The sequence below is a fragment of the Mustela nigripes genome, chromosome 10 (assembly GCF_022355385.1).
Source record: "Mustela nigripes isolate SB6536 chromosome 10, MUSNIG.SB6536, whole genome shotgun sequence".
NCBI classification, from domain to species: Eukaryota; Metazoa; Chordata; class Mammalia; order Carnivora; family Mustelidae; genus Mustela; species Mustela nigripes.
Window position 1 is genome coordinate 58,273,244 of NC_081566.1, and position 21,394 is coordinate 58,294,637.

The 21,394-nt window shown below is 52.6% G+C and overlaps 1 protein-coding gene across 1 annotated transcript in view; it reads right to left on the reverse strand.

Annotated features, from left to right (window-relative positions):
• Positions 1–5,787: 5,787 nt before the first annotated feature.
• Positions 5,788–21,394, reverse strand: part of UCK2 (uridine-cytidine kinase 2) — a 73,382-nt gene continuing 57,775 nt past the window's right edge. Inside the window, exons 4-7 of the mRNA XM_059413389.1 lie at positions 19,432–19,574; positions 13,376–13,473; positions 11,070–11,118; positions 5,788–9,609 (exon numbers count right to left, since the gene is read on the reverse strand). Of these exons, the coding sequence (XP_059269372.1) occupies positions 9,470–9,609; positions 11,070–11,118; positions 13,376–13,473; positions 19,432–19,574 (430 nt within the window). The 3' untranslated portion in view covers positions 5,788–9,469. The remainder of the gene's footprint in view (positions 9,610–11,069; positions 11,119–13,375; positions 13,474–19,431; positions 19,575–21,394) is intronic.

Genomic DNA, 21,394 nt, shown 5'->3' on the forward strand with positions numbered 1-21,394 from the left:
TTTCGATAGAATTCATTTCCTGGGGCACCTGAGTGTTGACTTTGGCTTGTGTCGTGATCCTGGGGTCCTGGGATGGGCCCCGTGTCAGGCTCCATGCTCAGCACAGGGTCTGAGTGAGAGTCTCTCTCTCCCTCTGCCCTTCCCTTGCTCGTGCACATGCTCTCTCTCTTGCAAATAAATAAATAAAATGAATACCTTTAAATATATATATATATATGTATACATATATATATATATGGCCATCTGGGTGGCCCAGTCGGTTGAGCGTCTGTCTGCCTTTGGCTCAGGTCATGATCCCGGGGTCCTGAATGGAGCCCCACATCCAGCTCAAGGCTCCCTGCTCGTGGGGAGCCTGACTCTCCCTCTCCCTTTGCGCCCCCTCACTTCTGCTCACACTCTCTCTCAAATAAATAAAATCGTAAAAATTAAATAAATTTAAAAATTAAAAAATACACATATACATATACACATAGATATACAAATATATATGTATATATATTTAATTTTTTTCCTTTGATTTTTTAAAAGATTTTATTTATTTATTTATTTGACACAGAGAGAGAGAGAGAGAGAGAGAGAGCGCAAAACAGGCAGAGTGGCAGGCAGAGGGGGAGGGAGAAGCAGGCTCCCCGCTGAGCAGGGACACCCCCTCCCAAGTCAGAGCCCGATCCCAGGACCCCAGGATCATGACCTGAGCTGAAGGCAGCCGCGTGACCGACTGAGCCACCCAGGCGCCCCTCCTTCGATGTTCTGAGGTGTTATTTCACGTAGGTAAAGACATTATCCTGAGAGGGGGTGCTCAGAAGGCACAGTGCTAGAGGGACCTAGGGACAAAAAGAAATTAAAAACCCTAATTGAGAAAAGAGAGGCGCTTTCATCAGCCCGGGTACATCCTGCGGGAGGGGGACACCGTCCTGAAGGGCGTGCCAGGCCCAACCCTGGCTGTCCCACTGAAGATGCCCAGCGCCCCCTCAGCTTGTCCACCTGACGGACAGACTCCAGCTACGGAACCGGAGGACACGATATCCGACCCCTTCGTTTTGATGCCAGGACTGTCCGATACTCACTATTTTGAGGTCTTAAAGAGCACACCATTACGTTTTCGGATCCATTTTAAATTACTGGCTGACACGACACAGATGTCTTTCCTGACTCCGTCCCTCTCTCATCACAGCGGCATCAGAGTTGAGGAGACACCCAGAAAGGGGTGAGTCTGCGCCGGGGAGGCTCACAGCCCTGGGGCATGTCTCCACAGCAGGACAGCCTACTCGGGTTTGGCTAAAGCCTCCTCGGTCAGGGCAGGAATTGAGCAACATGTGCAGAGAATTCTAGTTCAGGGGTTATCCGCACCCAGCCAGCCTCTCCCAGGTTGCCTGAGCTCCAGAGAAGAAACGGCCTTCCCAGAACTCGGGCTCGCCCATGCAGCCCGATCCCAAGACCACACAAACAGCCACCACTTGCCTGGCACCTTACCCCAGGCACAGCCATGCCTCTCTGCCTGCACACGCTCCTTCAGTACTCTAGGCCAAGCAGGGGGCTCTGGCCCTGGGTTACAGCCTGCCCGAGACCACCCAGCTGTTCTGCGAAGGAGCCAACACTTCAAGCGAGGTCTGCTGACTCCCAAGTTCTTTACCCCAAGAGGCAGTCTCTCCTGGTAGCGAACTAGAAGATGCAGCAATCATTGAACACAGGTGAAGCCCCTTTCACAAAACCCAACTGACACTAACTCACTAAACTTAATCTTTTTAATTTTTTTAAATATTTTATTTCTTTGACACAGAGAGATCATAAGTAGGCAGAAAGGCAGACAGAGAGGTGGGGGGTGGGGAGCAGCCTCCCTGCCAAGGAGAGAGCCTGATGTGGGGCTCGATCCCAGGACCTGAGATCATGACCTGAACCGAAGGCAGAGGCTTTAACCCACTAAGCCATCCAGGCGCCCCTAAACTTAATCTTTTTAAAAGGCATTCAACTTCCCCTCCTCATTCTACTGCCTTCTGCTGACCAAGTGAGTCTGACTTAGGTCCCTCTTCCTGCCAAAAAGGATGAGTCCAAGGGCAGAGATCCGTCCCAAATTTGCCAACAATGCTGCCCCTGGAGAAGCTCCAAGATGAAACCTAGAAGGGAACTCTCTTTTTTAAAGCCCTAATCAGTCCACTGCAGACCCAGTGCCCAGGTAGGACGGTCTTGACCAGTTGCTTTGCCTCTAGACCCTGGTTTCCCCATCTGTAAAATGAAGGGCTCGGATTCCTGGATTCCAGGAAAACTCGGAATTCCTGAAGACATCCTGAGGGACTCTCCCAGGGCCCCGTAGCTTAGCATCACCTGGGCTAGGGGTCAGGGTGGGGGGTCTTACAACCTGAGAGGGTAGTGCTGGCCTTGAATGGGCTTAAGAGCAGACTCAAACTTTCTTTCCTGTCTTCACACAGGCAAAGAGGAGCCTTACAGCACAGACAACATTTCTGGGAGAAATGGGCCCCCCAGTGCAATGAACACCATGGATCCAAAGGGTCTGTACAGTGAAATCTACAAGACCCCTGGTTTCCAGCCCTGTCTATGCATCTGATTCACCTGCACAGCTTGTTATGAAAGATCTTCTCCCCAGACCTACAGAATCAGAATTCCCAGGAATGAATCACAGTGATCTTTTCAACGAACTCCCACAGACCGTGATGACCAGCTCAGAGAACCACTTCCAATAGGTTACCGCAACAGAGAAACCAAGAAGGTCATTTCTGATCGGCCCTAATGAAGATTCTCATTAAAGACCCTCCAGGAAGAAACAAAAGAATAATCACATCCGCAGTCAGAAGTCTGGAGACCCTCTGACTCTCTCTTAAAACCACACAAGTCAAGCAAAGGACATCGGCCCAGCACCAGGTCCACATCCTACCACTAGAGGGCAGACACGCACCAGACAGCCTTACCTGGCAGGGGGCCTCCTTCCCAGCAGGTCTGGGTTAAATCGTCCAACCCCAGCGGGACGCATTCCTTACATACCTTGCAGGAGGTCCGAGACCAAGTGAAGGTGTATGGTGAAGGCTGGGGAAGTCCGAAGGGAGCACAGCCATGAAAATCGGGAATCTCACGACCTGAAAAGGAAGTCCACGGCGCTGATAAAGAGAAATCTTGAAACATCACCCACAGCTGTTACTACCTTATATTAGAGAATCCTGGACTTTTCAGGATAAAACCACAGAGATGTATGAGATTGGAAGGCAGAGGCCATCTGGCTTCCCCTGGCCACCGGCCGTCAGCAGTTAGCACTGCACCGAACCCCAGGCCATGGTCATTCTGCAGACATCAGAGGAAGCCCTGATCTAGACAAGCAAACCCTCAGTATCCGGGGAACCAGTGCCGAGCAGGACCTGGTCTGCAGGACGGTGAGCTTGTGTCAGCTTCATGTCCTCCTGCCCCTCCCTCTCCACTCATTTAACTGAGAATCACTGTCTGTCTGGGTTTAGTCCTAACTCAAGCGGATTCATTCAGCTGTTATCTTGGGCTCACAATTGACTGAAAAAATGTTAAGCATATAGAGAGGCATAGCCCAAGATTTAGCAAGTGAGTTAACTGCATTCTAGGTTAACTTTATTCTAGCAGGTGATCTGTTGAAACTCAGCTTCAAAAATATAAGTCTTAAAAAACAAAACCGCCACAACAGCAAAATTGGGCATCCGGTGGCTTGGTCAGTGTCGTATCCGACTCCTGATTTTGACACAGGTCATGATCTCAAGGTTGTGAGATCAGTATGGACTCTGCTTGAGATTCTCTCCCTACCCCTCTACCCCTCCCACCATACCGGCACACTCTCTCCAATATTTTTTTTTTTTTTAAGCAAAAAATTCTAAACATCTTCCACCACCAGATGATGATGGAATTGTGAACTTCTGCATCTCCCAGGGCTCCTTCTCTCTCTGTCCCCCTTCCGTAGACCCTTTAAGCAGGTTCCAACAGGTTTCTTTTCATCTGAATGGAAGGAGGGTTTGGCCAAAGCAGTACCAGTCCAGTGAGCATTTCCAGGCCGAGGAGTATAAGGGTGGATAGGAGGATGTCGTGACACAGGGTGCTGAGGGCCTCACTGGCCTGCCCCATTGTCCTCCCACTTACAAGGGAGCGGAACTGAAACCTGAGGAACGAGCTGAGTCCCAAGCAAAGCACCCAGCTCCAGGGGAGTCCACCAAGGATTGGGGGGGTGGGGGGAGCAAGACAAAGGGGAACACAGCTAACCCGGCTCTCACAACCACTACCTGTGCGACACCACGCAAGGCGCTTCTCTGCGACTGATCACGTCTTCACTGGCCTGAAGAGGACGGTCACTCCGGACGATAATACCAGCTGTGGCAGAGGCACCTGGGTGTTATTTTACAACACAGCAGTCTTCTGAGAGTGGATCCTCTCAAATGAAGGTTCCCTCGGATCGCTACAGTCCTTGATGGGCTTGCATGTATGCGTGAAACAAGCATCTGGAAACTGCGGGGTGGAGCTACACTGTTAGCCTTAAAATTAAAACGGCCACGTATTTTACCAGCAAAGGATGGATTTACTAAGAGCAAAAAGTTGCGAACCAGAAGACGCCAACTGTGGGGACCAAGCACAGGTGCCAGCTTTTATAGAGGAAAGCGGAAGTGGGAAGGCTGTTACAGACAAGTCCATTGGAGTAAACTGAGGGTGAGAAGTATCGAGGCCTCTCATTGGCTGAGCTGTGCGGGTCTCCCATTGGCTGGACTGTCGCTGGCGGGAGAGGAGGGAAAGTAAGCCTTTATTCCTCCATGGGGGTATCCCAATGCCAGGTAGTATCTCTGTGCAGGGTTGTCTCTTCCTGTCGAGTTTGCAGCTGACAAGGAGTGGCTCGTGGGTGGGGAGCGAGAACACCTGGCCAGACCTCCTGATCCCATTTTAGCGAGGTTTCCCTTTCTGAATTTTCACTGCACGTTGGTGAGGGTGCTTGGCTGTCTGGCAGGCAGTGAAGGGGTGGAGGCGGAGAAGCCGCAGGGTTGGTGGGCGACTGGCGGCTGAGAACAGCACAGAGGCCAATTATTTTACAGTCTTTGGCGGTGGGTGACCTAGGCCTTTTAAAAACAGGGACAGGGATGGGGCGCCTGGGTGGCTCAGTCAGTAGGGCATCTGACTCTCAGTTTTGGCTCAGGTCATGATCCTGGGTTCTGGGATGGAGCCCAGAGTCAGGCTTTCTGCTCTGCAGGGAGCCCGCTGGAGATTCTCTCCCTCTGTCCTTCCCTTGGCTCACACACACACGCTTTCTCTCAAATAAAATCTTTTAAAAAGAAAAAAACAGGGAGACGTATGAATATCTGTGTTATGTATCGATATGTTGAGCAATCACACACACAAACACACACGCACACACACACAAGCTCTCTTGTTCACACTGTCAATGTACACTTCCTCCACCCACCTCCGTGAACTTTTCTTCCTCTAGAAGGCTGCTTGGGATTTCAATGGAGGAGTTCAGGAAAGGGTGGTGAATGCTCCAGGGTAGGAATTGAGGGAGGTGCTGGCATTGATTGGGTGACTCGGAGCCAGAACCTCCCAGAGATCGGAAGCCTCCCAGAAACCCTGACCCTGGCTTTTGGGAACAGAGACAGGGACAGACGAGAAATGCACAAATGTGCATCTCACCAACATTCCAGGACAGCTAAGGTCCGGGGTCCAGCCTGCACTGTGAGGCTTAGTGACAGGAGCCTCCTAGTCACATCCTGAGTGGCTGAGCCCTCAGGGCCGCTGGCCTCAGTCACTGCTCCTCCTGCCCAAACACCACAAGGGAGACAAGAATTGGCTCTTTTTTTGTCCAGTCTTTATTTACAGCAAAGTACATAGTATGTGGTCATTTTTGTAACTACTAACAATAAAGGCAGGGTGGTAGAAAGGAAGGAGGAAGAGCAAGCATCTGAAAGAAAGAAAAAAAAAGCCTACGTCTTTATTTAGCTACTCACCCTGTTCCTGAGGCAGGACCGGTTAGGCACTCACCGCCTCTAAGAGCAGCAAGGAAGCTGATCTAACACCAGCCACCTGGCCAAGGAGGGCAGCACGGGGCCCAGAGACAAAAGATCGAAGGGGACTCTGAGCTCCAGACCAACCCCAGTGCTTTTCCCAACATGTTCTCTGCCTTGTTGTACCGGACACCAAGCCCGTTTCCCCCACTTCACCCTGAGACAGGATGAAAGGGAGTGAGGGAAGCCCAGCCCGTCCTCGCTGGCAGCAGAGCCTGACAATGCAGAACCTTCCCTAGCCAGCCTAACCAACACGGGTCCTTGGTGCTGGAATCCTTGACTGGCAGGTAGGAGACTCCAGGAGCCCTGCGAGAGGCTACTGCCTCCCTCTGCTGGCCTCAGGTGCTAGCACAGGTCAAGGCTGCTAATCAAGGGAGCGGAAAAGGACAGCAAAGGAGGGGATACAGAAACCGACTGGGCTCCAGTCCCTCCTGCTTCCCAACCGCGCCGAGGAGCACGAGAGCCTTCACAGCCTGACCTAGTGGCCTCATGAGAGACTGGCAGTCTTCCCCGGGCACAGAGACAAGTGTCCAGTGCCGAGCCCAGGCGAGGCAGGACGGCGGCATCGGCATGACCACGGCAGCCAAGACCAGAGCGGGTTGTTGGAATGATGGGCTCTGGAGGAGGAACTGGAGACCTTCCCCTGCTACCCTCCCCCGGCCTGTCCTTCGGGGATCCCCTTGTCTAACCACTGCCTCTTCAAGGGCCTACCCTATCCACCCCAAACCAAAGTTCTAGACACTCGTGAGCTCCTCCTACAGAATCCAATCTCTCTGTCCTTACTGGCCTCGGGCTGCCCAAGAAAAAGAAACCTGGGTCAGCACAAGTTCCAATAGCATGAAGGAGTGTGAGGTCAGGCCTTCCCATGACACAAAGTGTGGATACTTGTTCCCTGCACACTTGGTCTATGGGTAACAGCTGGGCGGGGAGGCGGTGGGGGCAGCAGCAAGCACCACTGGGCAGCTCGGAAGCCACGGGACTCCCACGCACACATGACCGACATCACCCCACCCAGCTTGCCGGTACCTCCCCGCTGGACCAAAGAGAGGACCCAGGAGCCTCGGGTCATGGTTTCTGGCCCAACGATCCTACCGCTGACTCTCCAGTGGAATCAGAGACCTAATGACTCAAAATACCGAGTCCAGGATTTGTCACCCAGAAAGCTCAAGTTCAGAGAGTTGGCTAAATACTGAGAGGGCTGCACAGGGATGAAGCTTCTCATCCCTTCCTTGCCCCAGACAGTGTGTCACAGAACCAAGGGAGTTGTCAGCGTTGCCCAGAGGACACAGCCCAGTGCCCCAAGCCAAGCCACCAAGAACTGGGGATGGTTTTTACCAGGAGGCAAGGCAGCCCTAGAGCAGTTTCCCAGCAACTGGGCTACTGAGAGACACCGGAGGCTTGGTCCCAACACCACAGGTAGATGAGGAAGCAGGTGAGGACATCAAGGCTCAGAGATGAGAAGACTCCATCTTCCAGGGCAGTGGGACAGACAGCCAAGGCACTAAATGGTTTGGCACCTGGGAGCTTCAAGTAAAGTTGAATGTGCTACCCACTGGAAGGCCAAGGCTCCCCCAGACAGGGGTGGGCTGCCCCTGAGCACGGAGAGGCCCCATCCAGGCCAAGAGGCCTTGGGTCCTCAGGATCCTAACCCAGGCCTGCCACCAACCCTTCATCTGAGAACCGTGCAAGGCATGACGAGAGAATACGGATGCTACGGCCTTCCAGAATGTACTCATCCCGAGGGGCACCGGCCTCAGACGCAGGCCCCTCGAGAGCCTTCCCTCACTCCCACCCTCGGGAGCTCCCCTGCAAGCCCGCAGCTGCCTCCTGAGTGTCTCAGGGGCGGCAAAGCTCTGCTGGGGTGGAGGTCGGACTTTTTCAAACAGCCGCACAGGGTGAGAGTCCCATCGAGTCCAGAAAGAGGGAATCAAAGCTGGACGGCAAGGAGTCTGAGGGACAATTCGGTGTGACTAGAGAGACGCGGTGTCAGAGGTACCTGAATGGCTCCAGCGGGCTGGGGAAGCAATGGGGGGAGAAGGTCCCCCCAAACGCTTCCGGCGGTGGAAAGGCTGCGGGCACAGCCTGCGGAGCACGGAGATGGTCAACGGGGCGCGAAGGGCTCCTGCTCATCCGCGGTTCATCGCGGAGGCTTCGGGACCCTCGCGTCACCCCTCCTGGGTCTCACTTGGTCCTCCCCCTTCCTCCACCAAGAATCTTCAGGGATCTGTGCTCCTCCCAAAGAGGGAGCCCTCAGGAGAGGTGGGGCTCCCCCTGGAACCTGGCCATCTGCCTGGCCGGCACGCTGCTGGGAAGCACTGCCGCTGAGAGGTGCGTGTTGTCCTCACCCCACTGCCAGGCCCTGCTTCTCGGTGAGCGGGAACGACCATTCACTCCCCCTGCCACCCTGCAAAGGGCTGTCGGCTGTCCTTCCGCCAGCAGAAGTCCTCAACCAAAGCCCAGACTCAAGGGGCCACCGTGCGAGCTACCCTCTGGCACAAGGCCCAAGGAAGCTGATTGCGGACTTCCCTCAGTGTTTCCTCGGACACAACACCAGGTCCCGTCCGACTCTCCTTCCCCCCCTCTGCAGAAGAGAGCCCGTCACATGCCCATCAGGGAAGGAGAGAGGGGCAGCAGCTCTGGCTTGTGCAGAGACTGAGAAGCAGGTGGCTCACGAAGGAGTGGCTGAGCTACCCAGGCAGCTGCGAGGGGGAGGGGCGGCACTGGGCAAGAAGAAAACCCAGATTTGTTCTCCTTAGTGGGCCTCTTCCCTGAGTTTGATTTTTGAGCTGAGGTCTTGCCTAATTTCAACTCAAAAAAAAAAAGAAAGAAAGAAAGAAAAAGAAGAAGAAAAGAAAGGAGTATCTCTTGTGAACACATGATTAAGCTCCGGCTCAAAGGCGGCGACCCCTGGCAGGGGAGGGGTGAGCCAAGGCTCCCAGCTCCACTGTCCTCGAGCTGCACAGGCACGAGAGCCATGAGCCGGGGCCCCCCCTTCTCCACCGTCCGCCTCCCGCACCCATGCCTGAGCCTGCCCCGCTCGCAACACAGCGGCCACGACCCCTCGGTGAGACTCCAGCTCGAGCCCCGGACACGCAAGTACAGGCCCTCCTACACAATACTTACAGCAAACAGCTTTACAGTATTTGTACATTTACACAAAAATAGATCCTTTTATATATATATATGTATTTATAACTGGTTACACGTTGGATTCATAATTAGGCATCACCAGTAGTAGTTGGCACGGTTTGTCGTTTAAGCTCAGGGTCAAATTCGGTTTCGTTTCGCCGCTCCAAAGCACAAAAAAAAAAAAAAAAAAAAAAAAAAGGAAGAACAAAGGCATGTCATCTCCATAGTGTGTTCTTAAATACAGCAATGTCCTAGGAAAGCACATGTACGAATGAACAGTGCCTTCTGATCCCTCCTCCTGTCTCTTGAAGAGAGGGGCCGGAAGGAGACAGGGGTCAGTGGGGCCGGCTGCTGGACTCCGACGGCTGCCTCTTGCGTGAAGGGATGTAGCCGTTCAGATAGCCATTGGTCTGCCGTTTGGAGAGCCCTCCGTTCAGGATGTCCTGAATGTGTTGCACAATGAGGTTGATGGCCACTGTGGGGCAGAGAGCGGCCCTGTTAGGGACAGTGCAGGGAGGAGACAAGCCTTCCACCAGGGAACCCACCAGCCCCAGGGAGACTGATTCCTGCAGAAGGCTCAGAAATGTTAACATGGGGACTCTCTATTCTTAGCGTTAGAAATAAACGGTTCATCTCAAGCAAGTGACTGATGTTGAAACCACCATCACCAGATGTGGAATGAAGATCGAGTGCTTTCTGAGATGCTGCACAAAGAACACATGCAACAAAACGTCTCTCCTACGGTGTTCTCCCTGGGTTGTGTAAACGGAATCCAATCACGAGGAAACAAAGATGAACCCAAACTGAGGGCCATTCTACAAAACAATGGGCCTGCACGCCTCAAGCCTGTCAAAGGAAATTGTACCTTTACTTCTCTGGATGGAATGGCTGTTCTGTGGCCAGGAATGAAAATGCCCTTCTCTCTAAGAAATATACACTGAGGGACGCCTGGGTGGCTCAGTCGGTTGGGTATCCAACTCCTGGTTTGAGTCCGAGCCCCTCATTGGGCTCCACACTCAGTGGGGAGCCTGCCTGCAATTCTCTCCATCTCCCTCTGCCTCTCCCCCTTTTCTCTCTAAAATGAACTAAATCTTAAAAAAAAAAAATTAAGAAATACACAGTGAAATAGTCATTGCTAAGACAGACTCCCCAATGACTCAGCAAAAAAAAAAAAAAAAAAAAACTGTTTAAATGGAAGAAAGTTGAAATGAATTAATAAAAAGAGAATGAGAAGGTAGGGACTTCTCACAGAAGTGAGTCTGCCTCAGCCCAGAGGTCCCCCTACCTACTTCTCAGACAAGCCGAAACCAATAAATAAATAAAAGCAACCAGCTCCCTTTCAGAAGGGCTACCTTAGTGGCAGGTCATTCGAAATTAAATTAAGAAGAAAGCGTGATGGGACACCTGGGTGGCTCAGTTGGTTGGACGACTGCCTTCGGCTCAGGTCATGATCCTGGAGTCCCGGGATCGAATCCCACATCGGGCTCCCAGCTCCATGGGGAGTCTGCTTCTCTCTCTGACCTTCTCCTCGTTCATGCTCTCTCTCACTGTCTCTCTCTCAAGTAAATAAATAAAATCTTTAAAAAAAAAAGAAGAAGAAGAAGAAAGCGTGCTTTTGCTAAAAGATGGCCTTGGATGCAAGGCCTCTCTAAGTGTCATCGCTGGGAGTGACAGCAAAGGCCAGTATCCAGCCCTTTAGTTTCTGTTAAAGAAGCATCAGTTCCTGTTTGTGACCATGGCCATACACACATGTACACAAGGGCCTGTTCCCAAGGCCAACTATGTGAGCAGAAATTCCTTTCTGGCTCCCAGGGACAGACCAGTGGTTCAGCCACGTCCATGGAACCTTGCTTGGTCACCACATCCTGTCTCAAAGTATGACGGACATAGGGTAGAAGTCATGCCTCCACCAGATGACTCCCCACCAGGACTCACCTAGATTATCTGCACCTCTAGGAATGATCACATCAGCGTATTTCTTTGTCTGTGGAGAAAGAAATTCACAACGCATTAAAGAAGAAATAAACTGGTTCACGCCCCTCTTGAGGGGCCATGAGAAAAGGGTCAGCCTTCCTACCACTGACCCCAGTCGGTGGCAGCTTGAGGCTGCCAACACAGTATTTTTTAGCTCCTTCATCTAAATTACAATAAATCAGCTCTCTTGATCTTTCATTATTAATGGTTTCATACTATTTAAGCTTAGGACCTGCACTGTGAATGTGGTCTTTGAAACCAAACTCATAACTGCCTCCACCCTACTAAGAAAAATATGAATTAGAAAAACCCAAATTGAAAAGGGAAGTGGTTCACCTTGGACTTCTACACACAGTCTGAAAGGGGACACCACTGATCCTAACACAAGGGTAAATCCAAGAAAAATAATCCCCCTGATGACCATTTGCATGGTCATTTTGTTACCACACTTTAAAAAAGTGGGGGGGGGGGCCTAGGTGGCTCAGTGGGTTAAAGCCTCTGCCTTCAGCTCGGGTCATGATCCCAGGGTCCTGGGATCGAGCCCCGTATCGGGCTCTCTGCCTACTTGTGATCTCTGTCAAATAAATAAAATCTTTAAAAAAAAAAAAAAGAAAAAGGTAAAGATACAATTTGATACATTCCCTTTTCTGTTTTCTTATTTCACTGGGATTTTGTGGACCACTTTACAAGTAACTGTGCTGTGGTGTGTGACCCAGCTTACGTCTAGCGTAAGACCACCTTCACCTAAGGATGCCTTCAGCACACGGGCATCTTGTGTACTAAAACCATTCAAATGCAACTGTGTCAGGACCAAACCCAATCTGAACTAGGCAGACCATTTATCAGATCTGAGCTCCTGGCTTACACGGGAATGACCTGATCTTCCCTGATCACAGAGTGGCTGGACAGTGGGAACAAGCAGAAACCACCCAGAAAAATGTGCAGAACTTTAAGCTCTGTTATAACTAAGTGAAACAGCAGAAAAGTGGCAGTTAGCTCTAGTTCATGTCCGGTAAGTTTACCCTGCATTATTATTAAGGTAAAAAGAGGAGGTGTCGTCCTCAGATAGATAGACAGATGGATCGAATTTCCTGGCTTCTCCACTCCCTCTACCCTCTGCCTGGAAACCTAATCCTGTGACCCAATCCTCTCCAGGGGAATGAGCAGGCCACCGGCGTTACTTAGACTGACTCAGAAAGTCCACCTGTCCCCAATCTGAAACAACAGAAGTCTAGTCTGGTTTGGCGCAAAACCTACTAACAGACTTGAAGGAACAGACAGTTGGAGATCATACTTTTCCAGGAGAAAGAAAGAAGTTCATTGCTCGGAGAAACAGAAATTCCCACACTCGGCCCGCAGCTTCCAGTCTCCCAGAAGAGATCAACTAAGATCAGGCTAAGTCCCAGTGTCTCCCCACTCTCACTCAGAGTTCATTATAAATCGTTAGGCAGTTAGACCACAGTGAGGTCAACCTGGTGAGGACACAGGACACAGGTGCAGGCATCTCCTGAATTAAACGCTTCTTCTCAAACGACATCATCTCCTACCTCTTCCTCTACCACTACCCCCGCCCCCCACCCAACCACTGCAACCACCGCACCTCTTGTCCCTGGTGGGCCTCCCGCAGCACTCACCTCTCTGTCCCCTGAAGCCGAGAGTGTTTCCTGTGCTGAGGGCCGACTCACTAAACACTGAAAATTCCCCATATCCCCAACCTCCCTTCTCTGAAAGCCACCTCCCAGAGAGTTCCCAGCTGCCACAGGAGGAATGATGAGCCTATGCCATGGCAGAAGTAAGGAAGCTTATTCCCACTGGGGAACGTATCCAGGGCCCAAAGACAAGCTCAAAGGGGCAGGGGGGAGGGCCTCCATGCAGTAGCAGAAGAGATTCAGAAGGAGATACCCTACTGCTGAGCCCTCCCTACACCAATACTACAACCATCACAGACCTTTTGAAGATCCCAATGGCCGAGTCTATGCTTAGGTATGGTGCACCCTCACACCGTGAGCCCACCAAGCAAGGAGTGCTGAGTTTGCTGGAGTCAGACAGCGGGACCCTGAAGGGCCATTCTGGCAAAGATGGCGGCCGACAGCTCCCAGAGAGCAGAAAGCCTCAAAGGCTGCCCTTCCTTGGGACTGGAGGACAGAGGATCATTCAGAGAGGAATGAAATTCAGGCCGGGGACTCCATCAGCTTACATACCTGTATGTGTGAGATTTCCTTTTAAATGCTAAATTCAACAAAAAACAAACCAAGAACACAACTCACTGGCAAGCAGAATTCCTCAAAGGCAGGCTTGACGAACGTAATGTACTGAGATAAAATCTGCTCAAGGTCCCTCCCTCTTTCGCTGATGTCCCTTAATACTATAAGAAAAGGAAAAACAAGAATCAAGAAAATGGTGTATGAGCCAACACATGTCCACCCTTCGTGAGGCAGACCAGGCTCACTCGGGCTCTGCGATTACTCTGGATGATTCACAAGCCGGATTCCTGAGAGACTTGACCAAGAGCGGGTCAGCAGCAGCTTCAAGAAAAACAAGTTACATTTTTATTGCTATAGTCAAATTGGGCGATGACATAAGGATCTTCTGAAGCAAAAGGCTGTCCAGCCTTAGCCAACAGTCTTCTGGTTTCAAGCAGCATTTGACCCAAATAAAATTTCAGTGTGAACAACATAAAAAAGCAGGACGGTCCTGCAGGGTTCATAACAGGGAGCAGACGGGGCCCAGAGAGGACGTGCAGCTCCTGGACGGCGTCCCCTTATAGTTACTTACCTGCGTGCAGCCCGCGGACCTCCTGCTGACGTGCCACCTTATCACGCCTGCACCCCCCCCCCACATTCCAGCCCCTACAGGCGCAGAAGCCGGGCAGAGGGTCCCACTGTGGCCAGCCACTCCTGCCGACCTCAAGCACAGGGGCTTGCAAATAGAAAACACCTCATTTGAGGGGACGACACCCTGGTTTTGGAAACAGTGGGCTGCACTCCCCATCTTCGACCTTCTCCCCCTGGCGCGGTGTCATTCAAGGGCTTTCAACCCAACACCTTTATTATTTTAACAGCCTTTCGTCAAAAAACAGGAAAAGGGTCTGACCATCAAAGGGACTAGGATCCTGGCTCTGCCACTCTACACCAACCTCCCTGAGCCTCAGCCTCCCCCCAAACTCGGCAGTGAGAACTTGGGAGGAGATTCTCTCCGTCAAAACAGCGCCTCCCTACAGATGTTGTAAATCTCAGCCCCACGGCTGCCCGATCTTCCACCCCGACCCCGAGAGGGTGCCCTGTCCATCAGCAACCATTCGTGAAGGCCCCTGGGCTCCTCTCGACCATTACTCAGGTTACAGACTCAGCAGGGGATGAACGCACCAGGGCACACTTGCAAGTGAATTTCCCGACAGCCACGTCTCTAGATAATTCCGTGTGTCCGCACACGCGCGCTTGCCCACACACACGCACACAGGCAGGGGCAGGAGAGGGAGGGAGGCTCTCATAGTTAGGATTTGGGCTGGTGTGGAATGTGTGAGATTAGATGGCGAGAAGACCACATTCCAGAGGGTCAAGTGACACGGCCAGACCTCCTGACTCTCCCAGCAGCGCCTGCATTTACAAGACAGCTCCGCAGGAACCCTGGTCCGGGGCCATCAGGCAATCAGCAGGCTGCTGATGGGTCAGGGCTTGTCCCACGGCCCCTCCCGGCCCCAGGACCAGCAGAGGCGCCTCCCGCGGCCAGGAAATGGTGTTCCCGGGCATTCTGACATGGGGCTGGAGGCTCTGCCAGGGACCTGGGCCGCCACGTGGCTCGCCCCCACCAGCCTCCGGAGCCCAGGCCCGCCAGCGACCGGGCTCCCCTCGGCCAAAACACACAGCCAGGGCGGCCTCCAATTTCTCCACGTTCCCAGATAAAGTACAAAGGGAAAAGGAAGCCAGGGCAAAGGGTATCAGGGCTGGGGAAAGAACAAACACACGGCCACACTCGGATAGCTTTTGCTTAAAAGCCGCGCAGAAGCCTGATGTGTGTGTTTCACAAGACTCGCTCTGCCCACGAGTGCAGCTGGCGTGCATAGCGTGGGCCCCTCTGTCCTTCCCCCGGCACACACACACGGGCCCGTGGGCTCGCCAGGGGCTCTCCCGCAGCCCCTGACCCCAGCCAGCGGCTCCCTTCTTACCTGTGCCTACGCCACTGCGTGGGGAAGGCGCAGAGCTGGGGGCAAGCACGGGGAGCAAGGAGAGTCACCCAGAGGCAGCCCTAGGCCCTGGGCCCGCCACCCGGAGCGGGGCAGGTAGAACCGACCTGGGTTGGAATCCTGATCCCACTCTTAGCTCTGTGACCTTAGAAAGGTTACCCAACCTCTGTGAATCTCATTTTCCTTAACTGTAAAATAGAGACATGATACACAGAGACTTTCTCATAAGGTCATTACTCCAAAATACAGGGGGATGGGCTTAAAGTCTTCAGTGCTGTGGCTGGTGCATGGGAGGTATTCGATAAACCTGAATTTCTACCACCCATGAGGACGGTAACTGAATCCGTGAAGCTTCAGGGCAGCATCTGTGAATTCAGAGGAACTCAGGTGAGCTCAGGTAAGCAGGCCGGACCTAGCCGAGAGCTGGGGTCCCGCGGAGCAGCTGGAAAGGTGGGAGTGGGGGGTTGCGTGCGGAAGGGACCGCAGGGCACAGACGCATGGGAAGACACATTGGAGAGGGAGAAACAGGAAAGACAGGGAGAAGCCACCCTACAGTTTCTACCCTGGGAAGAGAAACAGGAAATGGGTGACAATGTTGCCCAGACACTGGGAACGTGCAAAACCAAACAGCATCACCCACCTCGGCTCCCTGAGAGCCTTCCACTAAGTTACCACCTCCAATAGCCCGAGACCCCACCTCGAGCCAAGGACAACACAAGGCCAGCCAGTTCACAGCACCAAAGTGCCCGGCTCCTCAGGCGAAGTCAGGAAACAGGGCCAAGCCAAGGACTGAGTCAGAACAAGGTCTTGGCACAAACCGGAAACTCCAGGGACTCAATACCGGCTCCCTGATCATCACTCTGACCCAGCACATTTGCTTGGAAAGGAAAAGGCCCTTTCAGAAGACGGGGAAAGGTCAGGAAACTACCCGTCTGCCCACCTTCCCTGCTTGGCTCTCATGGCCGCCCTTCCAAAGCCACCAGGGCTCCTCTGGTCAGCCCAAGCCAAGAGCGAAATTTAGAAGGACCCAGAATAAATACGATTCCTCAATGGCTCAGCCCATTCAATTTAAAAATTAGTCGAGGAAATGTGTTACTCTAGTAACAGACTAACCATCTCAAGGTCCACTGCAGCCCTGAGGCTGTGGGCACCGGACACAGAGAATTATAGCAGAAAAGAGAGGAGGTGTCAGCCCTCTTTGGTCCCCGGTCTCAGTTCTTCCCTGTCCCCAAATTCAAGGGTGGGTTAAATAACACACATGGCAGGAAGGTAAAAGCTGGAGAAGCCAGTACCCCAAAGTATGAGAGGTTCCCGTGATGGAGTGTTTCCAAAGCTGCACAGCTCAAAGGCAAAGCCCCCATTCCACACGATGGTCAACTCTGACCAAGTGTCACGGGCCCGGTGACACGCAAAAGGGCAAAACCATGGCACTGACTCAAGTCTCCAGGAATGTTCTGAGGCCCATCAGCTGCTCCGGACTAACCCAGCCTCCCAGCCCACAACGCACATGCCAGGCATGTTTTCTGTCCTACAAGGACAGAGAATGAACTTGTCGAAGCAGCATGTGGAAAGGCCCCGCAAGTCCACCAGGAAAGTGACTCACTAGCAGGTGACACAAAGAAGGCAGAGGTCTGAGAGGGAAAGCGACAGCCTCCCTGGGAGCATGAGGGATGGGACTGGAGAAACCCCACAGAAAGCCACCACCACCTCCTATCTTTCCTCGTTTTGCACAAGGATCCCACGAGAACAGAGCAAAGGAGAATTCTCTGTGCCGTCAGTGCCGTGATGATGCCGTGGTGATCCGTCTGAATTAGAGGCCAAGACCGTCTGATTTTCAAGGATTCTGAATTCTGGATTTCTCAAATTTGGTTCTACTTGGCCACGGCTCTCATGTCCTTCTCCCTCAAGCATTTAACTGCACCCCCCCCCCCCCACCCAGGACTTCAGTACCAGGTGCTGACCTGATGATGGGGTCAGGCCGGTGTTCCCGTTCCTGAGAATGAGATGACCACTCAGAGGCTCTGACCAGTCCTGATGGAAAACTCGGGGAAACAGAACATCTACCATCTCAGACAAAGCAGACCCGACCTAACACGTGGACGGTTATCAGCTAACTGCACCACCAGGCATTTAACCTGCCTATGGCTCCTCCTCACAACCCAGGGGTACTGATCGATACATCATCAACCAACGCCCGTATCCCTATTTATGAGGGACTAAGAGGTTACAACATAACCTGCCCGAGGTCAGACATCGACTAAATGGTGAAATCAGGATTTAAGTAGAATTCATCTGACTCGGGTTCCACCCGCCCGCCCACCCCCGCCCCGGGGGGCATTCTGTTGCCTCCCAGACTTGATAGACTGGCGGGGACATGGAGCAGATCAACCATAGCAGGTCCTGGGTTTGGAGACTAAGGGGACAGATACACCAGGCCCTGGGGCAGGTACAGGAGGGAATACCAGGCTGGGGCCTTGAGGATCTATTAAAAAAGACCACGCAACTCTTTCCGGGCCCAAGTCATGACCCTCTAAACAAGCCTGTCTCCTTCACCTTATCCATAAAGAAACCCAAGCCTAGGAGGTCACACGAGTCCCCAGCGCCACCAGAGTCACAAAGCTAGCTGGAGACTGTGGGACTAGAATACGGGCCTCCCACTCTCCTTTCTTCCACTGAGGAGTTCTACCCAACCCCCACGCCACCTCGGAGTGGGAGAACAACTCACTTAACAGAGTGTAGACATTACTCCTTGGGAGGACAAAATCCAAGGTCTCATTTCTCTATATTCTGCTGGTTCCATTTATAGTTCTTGCAAAGAGGACTTAAGTGGATAAAGCACAAATTTGTTTTATGAACTGAAAAGAAAACACGCTACAGGCTTTGAGGTCAGAAGGCTCTGGGCTGGACCTTATAAAACTCCAATCAGCCGGGGCACCTGGGCAGCTCAGTTGGTTAAGCATTTGCCTTCGGCTCAGGTCATCTCAGGGACTTGGGATCGAGCCCCGCCATTGGGCTCCCTGCTCAGCGGGGAACCTGAGTCTCCCTCTGCCTGCCGCTCCCCCTGCTTGTACACACTCACTCTCTCTCTTTCCCTCACAAATAAATAAATAAAATCTTTTTTTTTTTTTTAAATTCCAATCTGCCCATGATTTGCTCTGTGACTAGGAGTCACCCTTGTCACTCCCAGGGTCTCATTCCTGTTCCATGTGAGGAAGACTGGTAGCTTTGCTCACTTTCCTCATCCCCACGGCCCCTACAGGGGCTGTCCTTTTCTGATGCGGCTGGTACCCTCTCACCCGGCCACTTCCTACAGCAGCCCGACCTACCGTCTTCACTCCCACGCCCTCCAGCAGACTCATATCCCAACAGAGAGCCGAGGCCCTTTGGTTTGCCCTCCTCAAAACCCCTTGGTAGCTCTCCCTCACGGACCAGGGACCAAACGGGAAGCCACAGACCCCATAATCTGCCTCTAGCGACTTCCAGCATCTCTCTAGACAGCCATCTAGGAACTCCAGCCACCTGCTTCCTGATACAAGCCCTGTGTGCCTGTGTTTGCACCGTGTAATTTCTTGTGTTGTCTACGTCATCACCCTGCCACCCCTCCTGCCCCGTGAAGCCTCCTGATCCCGCAGGTGGAAGCAAGGGCTCCACTCCATGTCCTGCCGGGCTGAATTACAGGCTCCGCTCCCCACCAAAGGACAGCAGTCCCTCAGGACACCAGGCACGGAGACCAACACAGGCATACCCTCAGTAAGGCCTGTGGAGGGAATGACCCAGCAACTGTGCCGCAGCTGGTGGGACAGATGGACCAAACCTCCATAGAGCTTTCTGGAAAATAAAGACTACAGAAGTGGGCTGGTGGGCTGGTGGGACCAGCTGCCCAGCGCTAGGAATTCCTGCCCCCAGACATCCCAGTTTTAGTTCCTATCTTGATGACGATGCCTGTGGGAAAACCACACAGAACTGGGCATTTAATCCAACTTTTTCCCCCGCAAAACCACAACATAAACTTCTGACTTCATCTCCGTGACCTCATAAGCCTTTCGTTATGCAACACAGTGACTAATCCCTTCTCAGATGCCACCAGGAGTTTGAGCAGCAGGACATCCTAGGGCTGAACTGGAGGCCTTCAGAACCCACCTCTGCGGGAGAGCCGGGTGTCTGCATCTGTGTCCACGAAAAGCTTCATCTGGAACAGGTCTCGCACCTCCTGGGAGTAGAAGGCCAGGATCCCTTCAAAGAGCACCACATCCGCGGGGTAGATGGTGACCGTCTCCTCCTTCCTGCAAAGCACAGAGCAGATGATGGGCCGAACCAGGCAGGGTGAGCAAAGGGTGGAGGAAAGCAGCATTTGTCCGGAGGTCTGGAGCCCCCTCCCTGCAGACCTTCAGCAGGAACGAAAGGGGGAAGCTACGGCCACCTTGCAGAGCCCTGAGACTCCCACTGATGGCCGACCAAAGGGCCATCACAACTGGGGCAAACGTCTCCTCTGAGCTCTCACCATAAAGCAGAAACAGAAGGCAGTCGTCCCTCTCCTTGGGATTTAAAAGAAAAAACAACAACAACAACAAAAAACCCATGCTGCTGAACACACAACAGAGAAAGACAGAAGCAGATGTGATTCCTTCTTTTTTCTGGAGGCGTCTCCAGGAATGCTCTCGGGCCTGGCATTTATGGAAGCTAACACTGAACTTCCACAAACAGAAACTTAAGTCTTCTCCCAACGACCCCAACCCCTCCCCCCTTCGGAGGCAACTGAAGGAGGCAGAAAAAGGAAATTGCAGGGGAGAGGAAGCTCCGACAGAGGGAGGGAAAGCCTCCCAAGCTCCATCTGGTCCGGCTCCACAAGAAAGCAGCGGTGTGTTGTGGTCCGGGGCTGACGGTGCTCTCCTCCTCCTCCTCAGGGAGGCAGGCGTACGCACGACCTCTCCACCTACCCCACAGGGTCACCATCCGCTTCCGTCCTAACCTTCATCTATGGCCTCTTGCCCCAAAGTCACGAAAAGCAAGGTAACGGTTCCCACTGCAAGGTTTACTACTCACGCGTACAGTGAGGAATAAAACCAAATAAAACAATGTAAAATAAAACAATTTTTAAATTTTTTTAACAATTTTTTAAATCCTTAAGACAATGGGTTTATCTGTGCAAACACAGGAAAGTCGGCAGCTGCCCCGGCGAGAGGATGCACGGAGCTTCCCTCCCATAAACATTCTCTGATTCCTTATTGCTCAGACCCAGGGGTTCCTGGGCAAATTGTCAGGCAGGCAACTGTTGGGAGCCACTACCCAAGGGCCAGAACAAGAGGTAGAAAAGGCAACCGAAGAGGACCGGATAAGATTAGGAAACTCTCTAGAGCAGTGATGTAATTCTGGATGCACACAGAACCATCTGGGGAGCTTTTTTTAAAAACAAAAAAAAAGCATGCCTGGCAGCATCTGGGAGACTCAGTCTGTTAGAGACTGACTCTTGGTTTCTCCTGGTTTCAGCTCAGGTCATGATCTCAGGGTCCTAAGACTGAGCCTCTGTGCCGAGCGTGGAATCTGCCAGATTCTCTCTCCTTGTCCCTCGGCACCACTCCCCCACCGCACGTGTGCACACACGCATGTGTGCTCTCTCTCAAATAAATAAAATCTTTAAAAAAAAAAAAAAATGCCTGGGATGCCTGGGTGGCTCAGTGGGTTGAGCATCTGTCCTCTGCCCAGGTCATGATCCCAGGGTGCTGGGATCAGACCCAGCATCGGGCTCCCTGCTCAGCGGGGAGCCTGCTTCTCCCTCTCCCTCTGCCTACTGCTCCCTCTGCCTGTGCTCGCTCTCTGTCAAATACATAAATAAATCTTTAGAAGGAAAATAATGTATGCCTGGGCCCCACCCCTCAGGGCTCTGATTCCATTCATCTGGGGTAGAGCCAGAGTGCTGGTATTTTATAATACCACTCCAGGTGTTTCTAACATGCAGCCAGGGGTAGGGACCACCGGTCTGGAGGAGTGTCAGCTACCAGAAAACAGGGTGCCCCCTGTGGTTTAGGATAACGAACCTAACTGGACAGAGCTCAAAAAGGAAACGGGAGCCGCTCTGGGCAAGTGCCCTGCATGAAGGAGGGTG